The 17123-nt window shown below is 40.9% G+C and overlaps 1 protein-coding gene across 3 annotated transcripts in view; it reads left to right on the plus strand.

Moving 5' to 3' along the window:
- Nucleotides 1-17123, plus strand: part of LOC137149665 (insulin-like growth factor 1 receptor) — a 267209-nt gene that overhangs the window by 222678 nt on the left and 27408 nt on the right. The window contains exons 11-20 of one of the 3 annotated variants that reach the window (XM_067543217.1): nucleotides 305-591; nucleotides 2345-2481; nucleotides 3743-3902; nucleotides 5073-5178; nucleotides 6742-6812; nucleotides 9597-9826; nucleotides 10172-10282; nucleotides 13096-13255; nucleotides 14670-14799; nucleotides 15955-16257. In XM_067543217.1, the coding sequence (XP_067399318.1) occupies nucleotides 305-591; nucleotides 2345-2481; nucleotides 3743-3902; nucleotides 5073-5178; nucleotides 6742-6812; nucleotides 9597-9826; nucleotides 10172-10282; nucleotides 13096-13255; nucleotides 14670-14799; nucleotide 15955 (1393 nt within the window). In that variant the 3' untranslated portion in view covers nucleotides 15956-16257. The other 2 variants (XM_067543216.1, XM_067543218.1) reach the window with 2 other exon arrangements.

Consider the following 17123-nt stretch of genomic DNA (forward strand, 5'->3'; position numbering starts at 1 on the left):
ACAGTGGAAGTTGTGAATGCTTATCTTGGGGCAGAATTTAGGTCTCAAAGATTGCTTTGGTCTATTTCCAGAACAGTCAGAAATGGGATGTGCTTGAACATGCAGCAGATTCAGATAAAGAATGAAGTCCAGCTAGTGGCTTCCTTGCAGTTTCCTTATTCTTTCATTTTTATAGTCTATCTGTAAGGTGATTAGTTTCCTATTTCCTGACTTGCCATTTTCTCTTGCCTTCTCTGATGGGCTATTGAGAAGTTTAATACATAAAAATGACTTGTTTCCATATATTGCCCTTTGTTCTCTGCAGACCTGACCGGAAGCGCAGGGATGTGTTCCAAATTGCAAACACCACTCTTGCCAGTAGGCACAGGAACACAACAGTGCCAGATCACTTTGCCAACGTGTCTGATGTGGAGGAGAACGAGATGGAATATTTATTCCATGAGGATAAAGTGGAAGGCCGGGAGAGGACACTGATCTCCCATCTCCAGCCTTTTACTCTTTACCGCATTGATATTCACAGCTGCAACCATGAAGCAGAGACACTTGGCTGCAGTGCTTCGAACTTTGTCTTTGCGAGAACCATGCCTGCAGGTATGATCTCCAGAGTTTCAAACTTTACATTTTATTTTCAGGGTGATACATGTATCTTAGATACTCTGAGAGACAAAGCTTTGAAAACCAAATATACAACAATAGGGTTTTTTATGGAACTAGGTTGGATATTAGGAAAAACCTTTTCACTAGGAGGGTGGCGAAGCACTGGAAGAGGTTACCTAGAGAGGGGTGGAATCTCCATCCTATTATTATTATTATTTATTTATTTTTTTTTTTTGCAAAAAATAAATACATTTTTAAATGAGAATTGTAAAATGTCATACTGGATCAACACCTTCTGTTGGTCCATAAAATCCAGGGTCCAGCTTTCCCGCCTATGGCACTGCTCAGTGCTCCAGAGAAAGGCAAACAATCCCCATTATCAGCCCAGACAACTCTGTGAATCTGTGGACAGGTGCAGGGAGTGAGTGGAAATTGTTCCCTGAAGCCCTCAGACACTCTGTTGCAGGAGGATTGAATATGCCTTTCCTGACATGTTCTGCAGTTTCTAATCAATTCACTTTGGCCTGTTTGCAAATATTTGAGTTTTACTAGTATGAGTGTTTGCTAGGAAAATAAAATGTTTCCTCTGCCAGGGAATGCTTGTGTACTCCTCCAGTCTGGGAATGGACACAATATTGTCACTTTTCCCAACCAGTCTCAAATAACTAGCATATCTCAAGCAGAGAATATGGAAACTCTGTTTATAATCACTGTAGTAAGGCTTGGTCTTGTACAGATTGCTCATCTACTGAGAAGAACAGAGTTGATTTCAGTTTAAACCCATATGTAGTGACATCACTCATAACTCAAGCAGATGCCTGGTTTCTTTTTTGATGCAAAATGGTAGTGGTTTTGCTTTGTTTCTGGAAGGAAACACTGTCATAATCCAGATCCAGCCGTTGTCTGTACAGTTCAGAGGTACTATTTATTTCAAGTAATTAGGGAAATCTACGAGATCAGGCGAAAGGAAACAAATATTCCTAAATTCTTAGCCTGTGATTCTCTGAATTGAAGGCCTTTATGATCTTGTGGGCTTTTGAACCTGGTGCATGTCTTGTTTGAAAGTGTCTCCCTTTCTGTTTGACTGGAGCAGTATTCATAGCCCCGGGCAGCCAACCAAATCATTTCCAAAAACAAAAGTACTGGGGATAAGGCAGAGAGCACTGATGTCTCTCCATCATGAGCCGTGACTGGACACACTGCAGATATTGTCCCTACACTGACCATCCAGAAGCAATGTCAATGTAGCCAGTTTTTACCTCCGTGCGTCGCCCCAACCTGTCTGCTTTTCCTGTCAAGCCTCTGGCTCTGCATCTTGTGACGTGGATTCCTGCTGCTGCTACTTTGGGCCTTCTTCATCCATTAGATTAGAATGATTTTTCACTCGCTGCCATGGGGAGTACTGTGGAGAAGGAACCAGTCACTAATATATCACATTCTTCAACCTGTACTTTGTATTCGATTGCTTACTGTGTCCTGATATTTTTAGGTCTGTGCACTGCATCAGCTGTAGCAGTATTGTGCAGGCAATAGTAATCTTTCCAGCAAGCCTTCCTGCAAACACTCCTTGCTCTGCGGGGATTTGACCAATATATATTGTGCTGTTCTAACTCCTATGGAAGAGTTGGGAATTTTGTTTTTTAATATCTTCACATAGCTTGGCCTAGCAATTGTCTCAGACTCAGACAGGCTGCAATGCTGCTCAGGCATTTGTGCATGTACATGAGCTCTTGCTATTATTTTGTAGAAGGAGCAGATAACATTCCAGGAACAGTAACGTGGGAAGGCAAGGAAGATAATGCAGTCTACCTGAAGTGGGCAGAACCTGTAAACCCTAATGGATTGATACTGATGTATGAAATCAAATATGGGCAACATGGAGAGGTGAGGATTGACCCAATAGAAAAACAAACAAACATTTCTTTGACGTAATATCACATGTAGTTTGGCCTTCCTGCATGTGGCATGGTCAGCCCCAACATGCTTTAGAGAGTCAGACTGAGCCAATGCTTGGATGGAAGTCCTATTGAGGTGTGAATACAATAATCTTTTTTGTTTGTTCGTTTTCGATTTTGTTTCTTTGAGTCAGTATTTATTGAATGTCTTAACACAGTGATTTAAAGCTGAGGTCCTGGACATGTGTGGTTATTGAAAGTTTACATGCTACTTTTCACAAGAATCTGAGCATTATTCTCCAATACCCATACTAAATTAATCTCCTAAATTAAGTGTTAGTGTGCATTGCTTTAAAAAAAAAAACAAACAAACAAAAAAAAAACCTACTTGATTTCATGCTGGGAGGGTGATTTTTGTCTGGATAAAGTTTGTGGAGTGCTTTGGGACCCATGTGCCCAGAAGTTGCTTTATTAATGAGATCATTCACTTAAAAGAAAATAAAAAGGACCTTTAGGATTGAATACTTAAAATACAACTAAATTTTGTATTCCTTCCAAGCTTTCCCAAACTTCCCCCTTCTAGTTCTCCCTCTAAACATGAATGTTTTTAAAAGAAATAAAGATACTTTGCTTTTTTAAGGTAGGCTTTGATATAGTGATGCAGAGACTTTAATACTGAATAGTACAAATACAGCACAGTGGTCAGTATTGGTGGTATTCTCTTTAAGGAAGAATAGTGAGAACTGCAAATACTAATGTAGCTATTAACTATTTGCTAAAGGAAAATAAGGAAATTTGTAAAGGTAGTCATTTTATAGCAACAAGTTTTCCCTTTATTTTTAATAGTGCTTTTAAGCAGTAACTTTCATTCAAGGAATTGTAGATATTAAGTCTTGCAACATAACCATGAGACCATTTCTAATTATTATGCCTAATTTTCAGACAGGTGAAGATTTCAGTGACTTGTCCAGCATGCTATGTTGGTGCTTGAAATAGACACAAGGAATCCCGACTGTCTCTATTTCTAGCCAGTATGCTATAGTCCCTCCCTTGTTTTACTTACTTTTACTATTGTTGGATTCCAATATCCTTAAATTGCACAAAGGGAGAACTGTTCTGATTTTAGTTGAAGAAACAAGTTTAAATCATAAATGCAATGCAAAGCCCAGCAAAATCTGTGATCTTCTTGGGTTCCTGAGAATTACAACTATAAAAATATTTACATGTAACAAAAGCTGTTTTTCTTTCAGGAGAAACGGGAATGTGTTTCTAGAGAGGAATACAGGAAGTTTGGAGGAGCCAAACTAACTCATCTAAATGCTGGAAATTATTCTGCCAGAGTTCAGGCAACCTCTCTAGCTGGAAATGGATCATGGACTGAGCCAATGTCTTTCTACGTACAGCCAAAACGTAAGAGGAATTTTGTAGGTTGTGTCAAACTATATATGGTTACTAGTTACTTCCTCAATTATCTCACTTATTCCTATTGTTTGCATGCATAATTGGGACTCTGAATATCCTTCCTAAGTTCTCCATATGCTTCCTCAGTTGTGGATGTTTCTTTGGGAATTGTTATGCATTCTCTTCACTGGACAGCACCTATGAATAAAAAGTATCTCTTGAGGCTAGGTCGCCTTCTGTTTCGCTTGTGCATGTGCGCGCACTCATGTACGTATATAGGTTAGTGTGTCTATAGAGAAACAGTAATAACAGTAAATTTTGTCTGTGGTTTACTAATCTTGGGTGGAAATGCACTGCTAGGAATAACCATGCAGCAGTATTATGAATCGGAATCTGGAACTCATATTGTAACATGGAACACCTACCGTATACATTACTGAGATACAAGAAGCAAAGTTTAGTTGCAAGGAGCTTTCTTACAATTTCATTTTTAGCTGTTTTTTCCTACTATGTAACTCTAGTGGCACTTTGACAGAAGATCAACATGTTGATGCAATAGGGGTAGTGATACTGGAAATGACGGAACTGTTTTACACAGATAAACATATTGGTAAACAATGAATTACATAAGTTTCATCCAGTGCTTTTATGGCTGCTGTAGATATCTCACCTTGTTCTTCTACATTTGCATGTCTAATATTTGTTTCTGCTTATTTGCAAAGCAGATACATTTATTACCCTCAGCATATCCAGGCAAAATACCCATGTGTCCCCTTCTCCCATTTGTAATTTTTAAAAAGCAAAACCAAATTTTGATACAATTTTAAAGTGAAATTAGAGCAACAAAATGTTTGCATGCATGCTGTCTCTAGATATAGATATAGAAAGTTTAAAAGGATAAGCATTTAAAGAACTTAAACATATGTAGTCAGACCAAAACTCCATTAAACAGAACACTGCTCCTTTACAATATTAATGCTGTTCTCTTTCTTAGATTTCTGGTTCTCTCATCATTTATTGTTAGGGAGTGAGTCTTCCTGAAGAAATTTCTCCACAGACAACAAAAAACTGAAGACTCTGATTTTGCAGGATGGAAACATAATGTGTAGGCTGAAAACTCTCATGTGTTGGTAGAGGTTCTGTCGCAACATCAGAATTTTGTTTTCTTGTCTATTTCAGCGGCAGACTATGGGAATTTCCTGCACTTGATAATTGTGCTTCCCGTTGCAGTCCTGCTGATCATTGGAGGGTTGTTGATAATGCTGTACGTTTTTAACAAAAAGAGGTGAGATCTTGCATACATTCTCAAGGGAGACTAAACTGGGGGAAGAAATATTCATTTTGAATTCTGTGCCCATTGGACAAGTTTGAATTTGAAAGCAAAGTGGCATTTGGGGGGGGCCATACAGGATAGGCTAAAGCAGATTTTCTCTTCTAGGGAGAGAAATTTTCAAGTTACTAGTGATTATCTGTCTGCTGAGGGAGTTGTGGAGAAGCTTTTCATTACCAGGCCATGCTTCGGGGGTTCCTTTGGGAATATATCTATTTGGACAGTGATAGCAAAACTAGACTCTTACAGACCATAGGTTTAACCAACAATTTGAATCACTTTGGAAACCACAAAGCCTCCTTCAGTTCAGATTTGTTCAAGTGTCTTGCAGATTGATACTGGCAAATTCCCAAGGTTTTCTGAATCTACTCCAAACGTCCCAATTTGATGCTTATTCGCTGGACAGAGTGTAGTCAGTCCAAGGGAACATACTGGGTATTTCACATCTCAGTAGCCTCGTCACAATTGCTGAACTTTTTTTAAAATTAAGATAAAAAGGGAAATTTAGAATTTGCACCAATATTTAAATAAACCTTGGCTGTTTTTTGCATGTAGAGATTTACATCATCCCTCCTCCCACATCAGATATACATACTGAAAAAGCTCACATTACCTACTGTTTAAATTCACTTCACATTACATTTACCAAGTCTCTGTATATGCAGTGGCTAGATAGTTTTTACTGGCACTGCTTACTCCAGCTTTATAGGTTGACTGATTGACACCCCTGTGTCACCTAACCTCTATCCTCTACAAACCCCGCCATCCTTCTTGCTGCTCTGCTTCAGCCCAGGGGATGAAATGTTTGGTCACCTTTGCAGCGCCCTGGTAGCAGTTTATTAATCTGTCAGTACTGGATCATAAAATAGCATGTTTCTTAAAACCAGAAATAATCCAAAACCATCTAACCTCCTCCAGATAGGAAAGCATGGATTTCCAAGGCTGATCCTGAGCACAGATCACCTTCATGGCACATCATCATCTAATCAGTCCTGGATGAAGAGCTTTTGGATGTTTTTCTAAAAGATAGTCTAGGAATCATTCTGGGGAAGTGAGACAGCCTGTGTTGTACAGGGGCTCAGACTAGATCATCACAATAGCACTTTCTGACCTTGGAATCGATGCATTTGCATTCCGCCATAAAGAAAAAAGAAACTTGTGAACGTAGCCCATTAAAATGTTTCATATTCATTCTTCTCTGGTGCAGATATGGTGTAAATAGGACTGAAACAGAACTGGGGAAGGGGGGCGAAGGGGTCTCCCATGAAGACGATTTCATGGTTCAGACCATTTTCTCAGTGGGTGGTGTCGCCAGTGTTTGGAGTATGCAGGCAGAACAAAAACTCTGTTAGATCAACTAAGTCAGTTCTCCTCTCCTCTTGTCCTAAAGCCCCTCTACCTGTAAGAAGCAACAGGATACATGGTGGAGCAAACAGTGGAAAAACTAAGGAAGGAGGTGGATTGAAATGTTAGTTGTATTTTAAGGATGAAAAAAATATACAACTTGTGTTTTAACAGGAACAGCGACAGACTAGGCAATGGAGTGCTTTATGCTTCTGTGAACCCTGAGTACTTCAGTGCTTCTGATGGTAAGTGTGGCCTTAAGCTTTTGATGCTTTTACTTTAGTATATTCTGTTGTGAGAGATTTGGTCAAGCCCCATTTTGAAAGATGCAGAGCAATAAAAGAGCACAGTCAACCTAAAACTCAGTTTGCTCTACCTCTATCGCTCACCTATCAATAGTCTGTCAGTGGAAATGTATAATGCCACCACAGTTGTTAAACTGAAGCACTATTTTTTTAAAGTTTTATATCTTCTTGCAATTTGCTCAGTTCAGTCAGTCAAACTAGATGCAGCAGTTTCACTTGTGGATTCTTATCCAGTCATCTAGTGTTGCTGTTCCATTGTTGTACTTGAAATGAAAAAATAATGAACCAAAACCTGTCTTTCATAGTAGGCTGTATAAGCGTCTAACGTTTTAAAACAAACCTAAATACTAAAACTAGTTGCTATTGCCCCTTTATTAAAGTACGGGCCCTTCTAATATGTAGAACAATAGGACCGTTATGATATTTCACATTTGAAGATGCAGGCAGACAGTTCCATGAACCATCAAACACGTCACAGGTGGAAATGTTATGTGAAAACAAGCACAGATGTTTAACGTCATCTGTATCCCTTCGTGTTCATATTCAATAGTAGAGGTCAGGACCCATTGTGCTAAAGCCCTGTGCCAGCACAAAGTGAGATACGGCCCCTGCCAAAGTCAGACATTGGGTCCCTTTATGCCACTCTGGCCCTTTTATGCAATGGATATGGCCTGGAGGTAGTAGGATGAAGATCTCGCCTTTTAAATCTAGGGAGAAGCTAGCAGAAGGGGCACCATAGTGACAGCCCTTCCTGACTTCATTTAAAAAATAAAATAAATTGGGAAGTCCTATTTGGGATTTAAGTTCCACTTGCTTCAAAGTGAAATATTTGCAGTTTTAAGTAGCGACAAATCCGCCCCTCTAAAAAGAAACCCCACGAAGATTTTCAGAGAGAAGATGAGGGAGACAGCAAAAAAAAAAAAAAAAGATTTCTGTATCTCTAGGCTGTTACGTTGTAAGCATTTCTTGGGCACACCCTCCTGCAGGAACAAGATTTACTGCTGACTGTTTGATTTCACCTTTAAGGAGGGATGATGAGCTTGTTCAGCTGAGACAGCGATTGTGAAAACTTCCTGGTGTTTCATCAGACTTTGGAACAGCCTGAAAATCCCTAGCAGGGAAATGCTGATGAGGTTGTTAGTGAGAATTAAAACTGACTGTTCAGTGACTAAAGCTTGTTGCTAACGAGAGCTTTAATTTAGAATAACTAGTGCATGTTTACTTCTGAATTCAGAATGATCAACAAGCAAAGAGTAGACAATGAAAGGGCTTTGGGAATGGCATGTGAAAGGAGTTTAGACCCAGATTTTACTGCACATTATACAATAAACTTACAGCAGATCTCAACTCAGGATTTAATTTAAAATAAGTCCTCAGGTGAGTGGGGCTAGACTATGACACCCTTAGCAACTGCATGGATATTGCACATATTGATGAGCCTTTAATGATTATCCAGTGACTCAGAATTAATCTGTTAGAAAAATCTTATTCTAGATATTTTTCCGGCTGAAGTAATCAGTGTGCGTGCTGTATAGATTAAATATTTGCAAAGTTCTTGTTAGCAGTGAAGGAGGAGAGCAGGACTTCATGGTGTCTGCTTGAGACATTAAGTCCCCTCTTTAGGGTAGAGCCAGACAATATGCATTAGTCTGGCTACAAGAGCTGAAAGTTCCCAAAAGCTAACAATTTTTGCAAGAGCAGCAGCTACCTCTCTTCCCCGTCTCTGCTGCTTGTTATAGTAGCACCATTTTAATTCAAGGTGTGTGTTAAAGGATGCTATTTGCACCAGTCCAGAGCTGGTGGCTATGCTGCATCTTCCCTCGGTGACTGACAGACAGCAGTGACCACTCCTAGCTCATAGGTCTTCTTGCCTGCGGCAATAATCCCTTCCAGCAGTGAGGTCTCCTGTCTGCCTCTTATCAAAGGGTCCCTACCGCACAAGTCCTCTCATTAGGGGAACAATAGGCTTTCAGTGTGAGTGATCGGAAGAGTTAGTGATGCAAACAGCCTGTTAGATTATAGAGTCCATTCCCCTGTGATTATAAAATCAATCCCCTGATAGAGGATGCATCCCCAGATACTGAATTGAAAGTATGTGCATTGTTTGCTGCTGCTTGGAGAGAATCTGTAAACAAAAGAAGCCTGCTGCACCATGCTTCTATCCACCACAGCTGGCTTTACAACTCATATTTTATATACTGAGTATGTACGTAGTTGTTCCCTAGTCATTTTCCCTTCTGCAATGCCATAGTTATGCTTCCCTGTCTCCACCGCAGTAGCCATTCTTTTAGATTTGTGTATGCCTTGGGCAGGTGTAGAATCAAGTAATCACAATCCTAGGTAGAACTGAAACTGGCATGATACGTTGAGGGCCTCTGCTAAAGGGCATCTCAGATGAGCTAGCTTGATAGCATGATAGCAACACAAAGCACTGATGTTGTCGGGGATTGTAGCTTGTTCCTTTGACTGCTAAGACTGGGGTCTCTGCAGAGAGGAAAGAAAACATCTTAAGTCTCTAGTGTGCTATGTAAAAACGTAAGGGAGGTAAACTGTTGAGGGAAGACCATGGGAACAATTGCTTATGTAGCTTGATGCTGTGTCCTCATGCTTAGTGCATTTTGCTGCTTGTAATTCATTGTTGTTTTTTCATCTTGAAGCCACAAGTCTTCTCCCCATTTGCACAGCTGTGTGTGGAATGTCATTGGCTGTCCTCTTTAACTCTAGTGTACGTTCCGGATGAATGGGAAGTGCCCCGTGAGAAGATCACCATGTGCCGTGAGCTTGGGCAGGGCTCCTTTGGAATGGTTTATGAGGGAATAGCTAAAGGAGTGGTGAAGGACGAGCCAGAAACTAGGGTGGCCATCAAAACTGTCAACGAGTCTGCAAACATGCGTGAAAGGATCGAGTTTTTAAATGAGGCCTCAGTCATGAAGGAGTTCAATTGTCATCATGTGGTAAGTTGCTTGAAATTGAGCATGGCTTCCCTTAACGTAACCATAGTTGCTGGCTTCAGTTGCCTGGCTTGATTGACTCTGTGATACCAGGAGGCAAGACCTCCTAAAACAGCATGCTAAAGGAACGTGCTTCCCTCATCACACCGATCTCACGACGAGCCTCGTGATCATACATTAACTGGGATGGCTGCTGCCACAGGGTTTGTATCCCAGTCTACTTCCAAACTCTACCCAAGGGGTGTGGGTGTTAGCTCCAGACTGGGGCCACTCCTAGTTAATAACAGGGCTTTTAACTAGTTGATAATTAGCCATATCTGCTGCGTAATCTTAACTTTTCCCTTTCAGGTGCGGCTGCTCGGAGTCGTCTCGCAAGGCCAACCGACACTGGTTATCATGGAACTCATGACACGTGGGGACCTCAAGAGTTATCTGAGATCTCTGCGGCCAGACACAGAGGTGAGCGTGTGGATTTTATTTTTTATCCACTTGCAAGAAAAGGTAGTGAGTTCGACACACCAAACTTGCCCAGAGTGTCACTTTCCTGCCTTGTTTGGAGCAGCTGCCCTTGTTAGTGGTTTCTGATGTAAACCTTCCTCACCAACCTTGGTCCTGGCCCGTGCATTGGCCTGGCACAGCTGCTGAATCTCCATGGTCTGTGCTTCAGTACACAATACCCCCAGCTTTCTGAAAGATAGGCTAGCAGGTTTCTGCAGACCTTTTTGTGTGTCTCATTTTAATCATATCTTCTTTCCTTTGTGCCCTTTATTTTAAAGGATGTGGCACTGTCTTTGTTAAATTACGTATTACCTGAAAAGAGACCATTGCAGAAATGCAGGGCTAGCTCTCGTTTGCTTCTCATGTGTTAAAGCCAACAGGTATCTTTATTGTCTTCCATTATTTCCCTCATCCTTGGATTCGTTTTTAACTTGTGAACTAAGCGTCGGGCATCATTTACTTGCCCTGCTGACAGCTAAGCTTCATTACTAAATATAATAGGAGCCCAGTTCTTGAGCAGGCAGCTTCCTCACTTCATTGCTGTCCTTTCTGGGAAGTCTTTGCTCAGGGCTCTTTAGAATCTTCTCTGAGTTCTCTTTGCTGATGCCCTTGTGTCTGACTCATGCATTTAAGGAGTAAAATACTTACACAGGATGAAATTTATATGATCTCTCACAATTACTATTTTTTCGTCTTTGAGCTGTTAATGAAACTCCAGCGGTTTGCAATCTGCTGCTCCTTATGCTAAAAGAGCGGTTTTCACAGGGACAGTGGAATAACATGTACAATAGCACACTTATGTCCTACCCTGTGTCACTAAATGCCTGTTTTTCAGGTTTGAATTAAACCGTCTTTGCCTAATCTGATTCCTGATAAAGCTGCAAAACAGTATAATCGTCTAAAAGATGCACAAGTAGGGTCATGTCTCATGGATGAAACTTTACCTGCTGCCTCTTTGTTTTTGACATAAATTATGAATGAGCACTTTGCAATAAGCACTAATATTTAGTTGTACACATGGTGTTTAATATTCAGCCTGTCAGTCTAACATATAAAATCTATCTCATACATTACAGGGTCCAAAAGGTTAGGAAAGAATGTTACAGCTCACTTGCTGCTGAAATTAAGGTTGGCCTTGTATAAAATGTGCTCTGCACTTTTCTGTGACCCTCAGTTTCACAATGCAGCATTTACGATGTAAATAATTTTCAGCAACAGAGAGCAAACACCTCGTTTGTGTGAACGGAAATTAGGTTTAAAATGAGGGGCATTTCAGGAAAAAAGCAGGCTGTTTAAACACTGTTCTGTGCCCCATCATTGAATGGGAATACGGGATACATTGAACCAGCATCACACCGCTGAGCCCAAGTCTTTTTTATGAAGATGCAGATCCTGAGTCATATTGAGGAGGTTACCAAAAGTGAAGGTAATGGAATGAATAGACTTTGGAGACAGGAGCAGTGATGATATAAACAAGAGAATTACCCAAAAAAAGGAGTACTGCTAAGCCTGGTTTTCTCTTCTGCCTGCTGACCTATTGCTTCCTGCCTCCCCCTTAAAAACTGGTTTATAAAATGTGTCAAGCTGTGAGCTAGTCGTCCTTCCCTTTCAGTCTGGGTACGTGGAGCTTTGTGTGAGAGTTACTAAAGACTCGTGTCTTACAGTGCTTCACAGACGTAACTCTTCATTCTGGATAGACTGCCACCAGTTCTTGAGCCAGATTTCACCACACAATCATGGCCCCTCCATGAAGGATCCCAGCTTACATTGGTCCTTATTGTCAGCAGGGTGTAATAATTGCATACCTCCAGGTTTCCTTAGATGCATCCCTATGGGTCCTTTGCTATGTCATCCATTGCATTCAGGAACTGGGGAACTTGGAAGGGTTCCCACAGAAGGCGGGGAGAGACGTATAATAATAAATATGTGACACTTAAATTTTTTCTGAAAGTGCTGAACAATAATAATGAACCCTAATACGATTAATTAAGCGCCCGCCCCTTCCCCCTGCGTGAAAGTTTAGTGATTCGATCCACTCGGGAGTTCTGGCTTCTCCTCTCATGTTCAACAACGCTGCTTATCTTGTAGCCAGAGGTATAAGTCTTAGTCAGATTTGCACTGGTGGAAGTTAAGGCACAGTGTGGTGTGCTGAGGTATATGTAACCATCTCAAACGTTGCCCTTCAGCACAATACAACTAATAGGTATGGTAGTAAAAGCTGCATATACCTTTAGTTGATGATCATGAGTGAATCTTCTTCATGGAAATTATCTCAAGGGCTTTTCCCCTTTGCCAGAATAGATAAGTAACTCAAGAGGCATCACGTCACTGAGTGTGGGGAAATAATTTAACAGTATCGTACAACATTTTCTGTTTTGTTTATGCTGATAGTAGGGCATGCAGTATAAAATTCTGAAGAAAAGTGAGCAGGTTATTTCTTAAAACTTTTAGGAGAAAAGAGAATTTTAATAGCAAAAATTACCGGTTTAAAGCAAAACTTGTTTGTATTCCCCAAAATAGATGTGCTGCTATACAGGAGCTAATTTGTTCTGTTTGTAACCAAGCTTGATGTGGGTGGAGAAAGAAGACATGATTTTCTCACTAAGCAGACGCTATGGTCTTCATAATCAGAAGTTCTTGTTCAGATTGGTCCTGGTGTCTTGTCAAACCAACTTCTGATGATCTGATTGAGAAAAGCATGTTGCAGGCTTTTTACGTGGAAACAGTTGCTTCCCTCCTGCCCCTCACACTTCTACCTCCTTAATCTTGCTCAGAATAACCCAGGCCAGACTCCTCCAACTCTGAAGAAGATGATTCAGATGGCAGGAGAGATTGCTGACGGCATGGCATATCTCAATGCCAACAAATTTGTACACCGGGATCTTGCTGCAAGGAATTGCATGGTGGCTGAAGACTTCACTGTGAAAATTGGAGGTGCGTTTGCTTTCCTTTTCTTCAAGATCCAGATGAAATGGAAGTAAAATTCTACAGTCAGCATTGAAAAAGGCATCTTAATTTCCGTAAAGTGTTAGTAAGTAGAGTGTTTACTTCTGGGGGACGAATATGTTCCATCTGAAGACCCACTACAGTTTCCTGCCCAGTGAGCGCTCAACACTGAATTGAAACAATCTCATCTGTGCCCATTGTCACAAAGGAGCAGCAGCTACTCTTCCTAGCCAGAGATTGCAGGAACAGCCCTGGGACTGGCCCATTGTTGAGAAATTCTCTCCCCTCACTGCACTGCTATCTGACAAAGCCCTGAGTTTGTGCTGATGAAGTGACTTGCACCCTAACCTTGCCACTTCAGCAGAAAGAGCTGTTATTTAACAAGGATAACTCAAGTACCATCAAATCACTTTATTTTGTTGGATTAACCTATACACCAAATAGATATAAAAATTATTGTGTTAAACCTGATTATCCAGAGCCCAACATTTTGGCAGTGGTGATTAATAAAGTACCACTTTAAAGATAAAATATTTCCTGGAATTATTTTGGCAGAGTTGAGCATGAAGCAGATGGACAATGTGAGGCCTGAGATGTGCAAACACTTAGATGTGGTTAGATAAGGTTAAGCCCCTTTGAGTTTTCGCTATCAGGAATTTGGTCCGAGTTTAATGCTTACCTACTCGTGCCTTCTGGGAAGGAACAGCATAGTCTTTCCTGAGATCTGAAATAGAAGATATTTAAGGAAATTGAATTAGCTTTGGCGAGGGAAGGGGGTGGTTTATCTCCAAAAAATAAAACCTTTTCGAGACCATGAGATAAAAGGTACCGAGTGCAAAGTGCTCTGGTAAAAAATGCAAGTTTTTTCTTAGATTTTTAAAGGAAAAGAATCAGAGTTCAAAGAGCTCAGCTTGTCATTGTGTTAGATCAGTTGATAATGTGAACTATTAAAAAACATAATTTTGCTTATTTTAACTTGAGTGTGAATTTGTTCCGAACAGGAGAAACTGAAGGCACTGGCCACAGTTATCTCTAGAGTGGGCAGTAACTGTTCTTGCTCCTCGACGGAGCTATGCAATGCCAGCCCTGACCCTACAATACTGCTGCTAGACCAGCTCTGGAAATCTCAAAACCGCAGCCATTGAAACCTACTTGTGATCCTGTTCTGTTCCCAGAGAAGTAAATGGGAAGGTTTCTGTTGGTTTCAGGGAGAGAGAGAGACACCAAGCCCTAAGAGAGAAGCTACATATATGTGGGGTATATCTCCGATGAAACAAACCATTATGCTAACAAATCACAAGTATTTTGCACTGAAGCAGTGATTCCCATTTGGGCAGGTTCTTTGGGACATGTTGATTATCTTGCCCTGTAAATACATGCGTTTTATTCCCCAACCTTCCAGACTTCGGCATGACCAGAGATATCTACGAGACAGATTACTATCGGAAAGGCGGGAAAGGTTTGCTTCCTGTGCGCTGGATGTCCCCAGAGTCCCTGAAGGATGGAGTCTTCACAACACATTCAGACATCTGGTAACAAAATAGAGGCTTTTAAAAACAGTTTAGATCAGTGATTCCCAAACTTTTTCCCTGCATGACCCCGTTTTTAGAGGTATTGTTTCCCATTACCCCAGACAGCACGGAAGTAGCCGTTTAAAAATGGTGTGCTCCATGTCCTCACACACTGTACATGCAAGGTCACGCTTCAAGGAGGCTGCCATTTTGCTTTACAAAACGGCGTCTTCTGGAGCGCATAATCTCACACACAGACTGTGCGTGCAAAGTCATGCTGCATGGAGGCACCATTTTGTAGAGCAAAATCATTTCCCCCGTGCAATGTGGCCTCGTGTGTACAGTGCACATGAGGTCACACTGCGTGGAGGAGGCTGTTTTGTAAAATGGTGTCCTCTGCACGCTCGGGGTTGCTGTGACCCCATCTGCTGATGAAGTGACCCTACTTGGGGTCACGACCTACAGTTTGGGAACTGCTTGTTTAGATGCTCTTCTTCTGACCTCCATTAGATTTTTATGGGTAAAAACAAACACCTAGTGTCTTCAAAGGCTCTACTTTTGTTTTTTCCTATTTTACTGACCATGATTCTCTCTGCTTTATGCTGTCCCCATTGCAAATTCTCCATCAGAAACCCTTTATGCCATATTCTGTACTCAGATGCATGCATGGCTCCTATTAAAATTCTTGGGAGTTGAAGGAGTCTGCCTGAGTCTGAGGTTATATAATTTGGAGAGGATTATGTGCTTCCTTCAGGGATAGAGGATCAGCCCTTCACAGCAAAAATCTATGGCCTGTTAGCTACACTTATCTAGAAAAGCAACTGGTTTCTTCCAGTCCTCTTCCACCAAGAAAAACATTGGAAAGTGTCAAATAGACACCAGGATTCATACCTTTGACCTGACTCTTATCAAACCTTTCTTTGAGCGTTAACTCTGTTTTCTTCCATAGGAAGTACAGAGAACTAGAATGCACTGACTTTTCTTCCTTGAAATCATCCATTGTGTTTTCCCCCTTAGTTTTGTACATTGTTTGACTCCAATGCTGCAAGATCCTTTAAATTAAAAATTATTGCATAATAGCTATGCCCAGGAAGTTGTTAATAGAGCTGTACAGGAAATATCAATATATGCCTTTTAGAAAAAATACTCTGAGAACAACTTTTTTTCTCTCTTCAGAGGTTTGAGGATAGGTGTCCAGCTTCTGAAAGTAAATGCAAGGCTTGGCAAGAGGCTAATATATACTGGCAAACCTACACTTCTCAGTCTCTCTTGGTTTCTCTGCCTTCCTAGCAAGAGGTTTTATTGCTAGTGTGTTACAGAATTGGCAGCCGATTGCCTCCAAATGTCTGGAATTCAGTAGAAAACTTATTAAAATAGTAAAGGATATGATTTTTGAACAGCTTGGACATTTTGCAGACAGTGGATTGTAGTTCTACAGAGCATCAGCTTTGAGTGAACGTTTTATAATTGAAGTTATGACAAAGCAAAACGAGTTTTTTTGGCATAGTTGATAACATTTTTATAAAGCCAATAATCCTTCAACCTATGAAAATAGCATCTTGCTTCGAAATACTTACATTCCTATCGCACCATTCATTCCGACTTAGATACATAAACAGGATCACTGAAAACAGCTTCTTCTGCGGCAGAGGGTGGCAAAGGAGCACATTGCTAGCAATATTACTCTTATTACAAAAGATAAAATGGTATTTTGGGATCAGTGATGGCCTCACAGAACAGACAGAACTTCAGTTAAATATATCCAAAAAATTTACACACACTGAACCATTTTGAGCTGGTCTAGATTGAAGAGCAGAGCAACATGACCTTGACCCATTCATATTGCCAACCAATAATTTGTAAATCCATGAATGGTCCCCAGTTGTCACTTACATCAAGGACTGACTATAGGTCATCAGTTTTTACACCGTGGTAAATGATCCAGCTCATTCCACTTGCTTAGCTTTGGTCTCTAACACGACCGGTTAAGCTCCATATTACTTGCACAAAGCCCAAATGACAGACAGACAAAAATTCCAGACAAGGCATGAATTTAATCCTCAGAACTAAATGGGTGTTCCAATGCATGCAAACTGGTTACTCTGAGGTGTGCGCTCGTGTGTGTTATCTGACTCTGCCATATATCAGTATCCTTAGAAATACCCGCTGTACAAAGTTTGATGGTGCTCCGACCAAGCTCCTTAATGCAAAATGACCTTGACACTCTGAGGTGGTTTGAGTGCTTAAAATGCAGCCGCTTCTGCCATTTAAACATCAGTGGCACAAAACAAGCGTGTGATACTTTACCACGTCAGAGTTGAGGGGCAGAGGGAGAATACTTTCTT

The sequence above is a fragment of the Emydura macquarii genome, unplaced genomic scaffold (genome assembly GCF_026122565.2).
Source record: "Emydura macquarii macquarii isolate MOO-44397 ecotype Brisbane River unplaced genomic scaffold, CSIRO-AGI_Emac_v2 contig_799, whole genome shotgun sequence".
NCBI lineage: Eukaryota > Metazoa > Chordata > Testudines > Chelidae > Emydura > Emydura macquarii.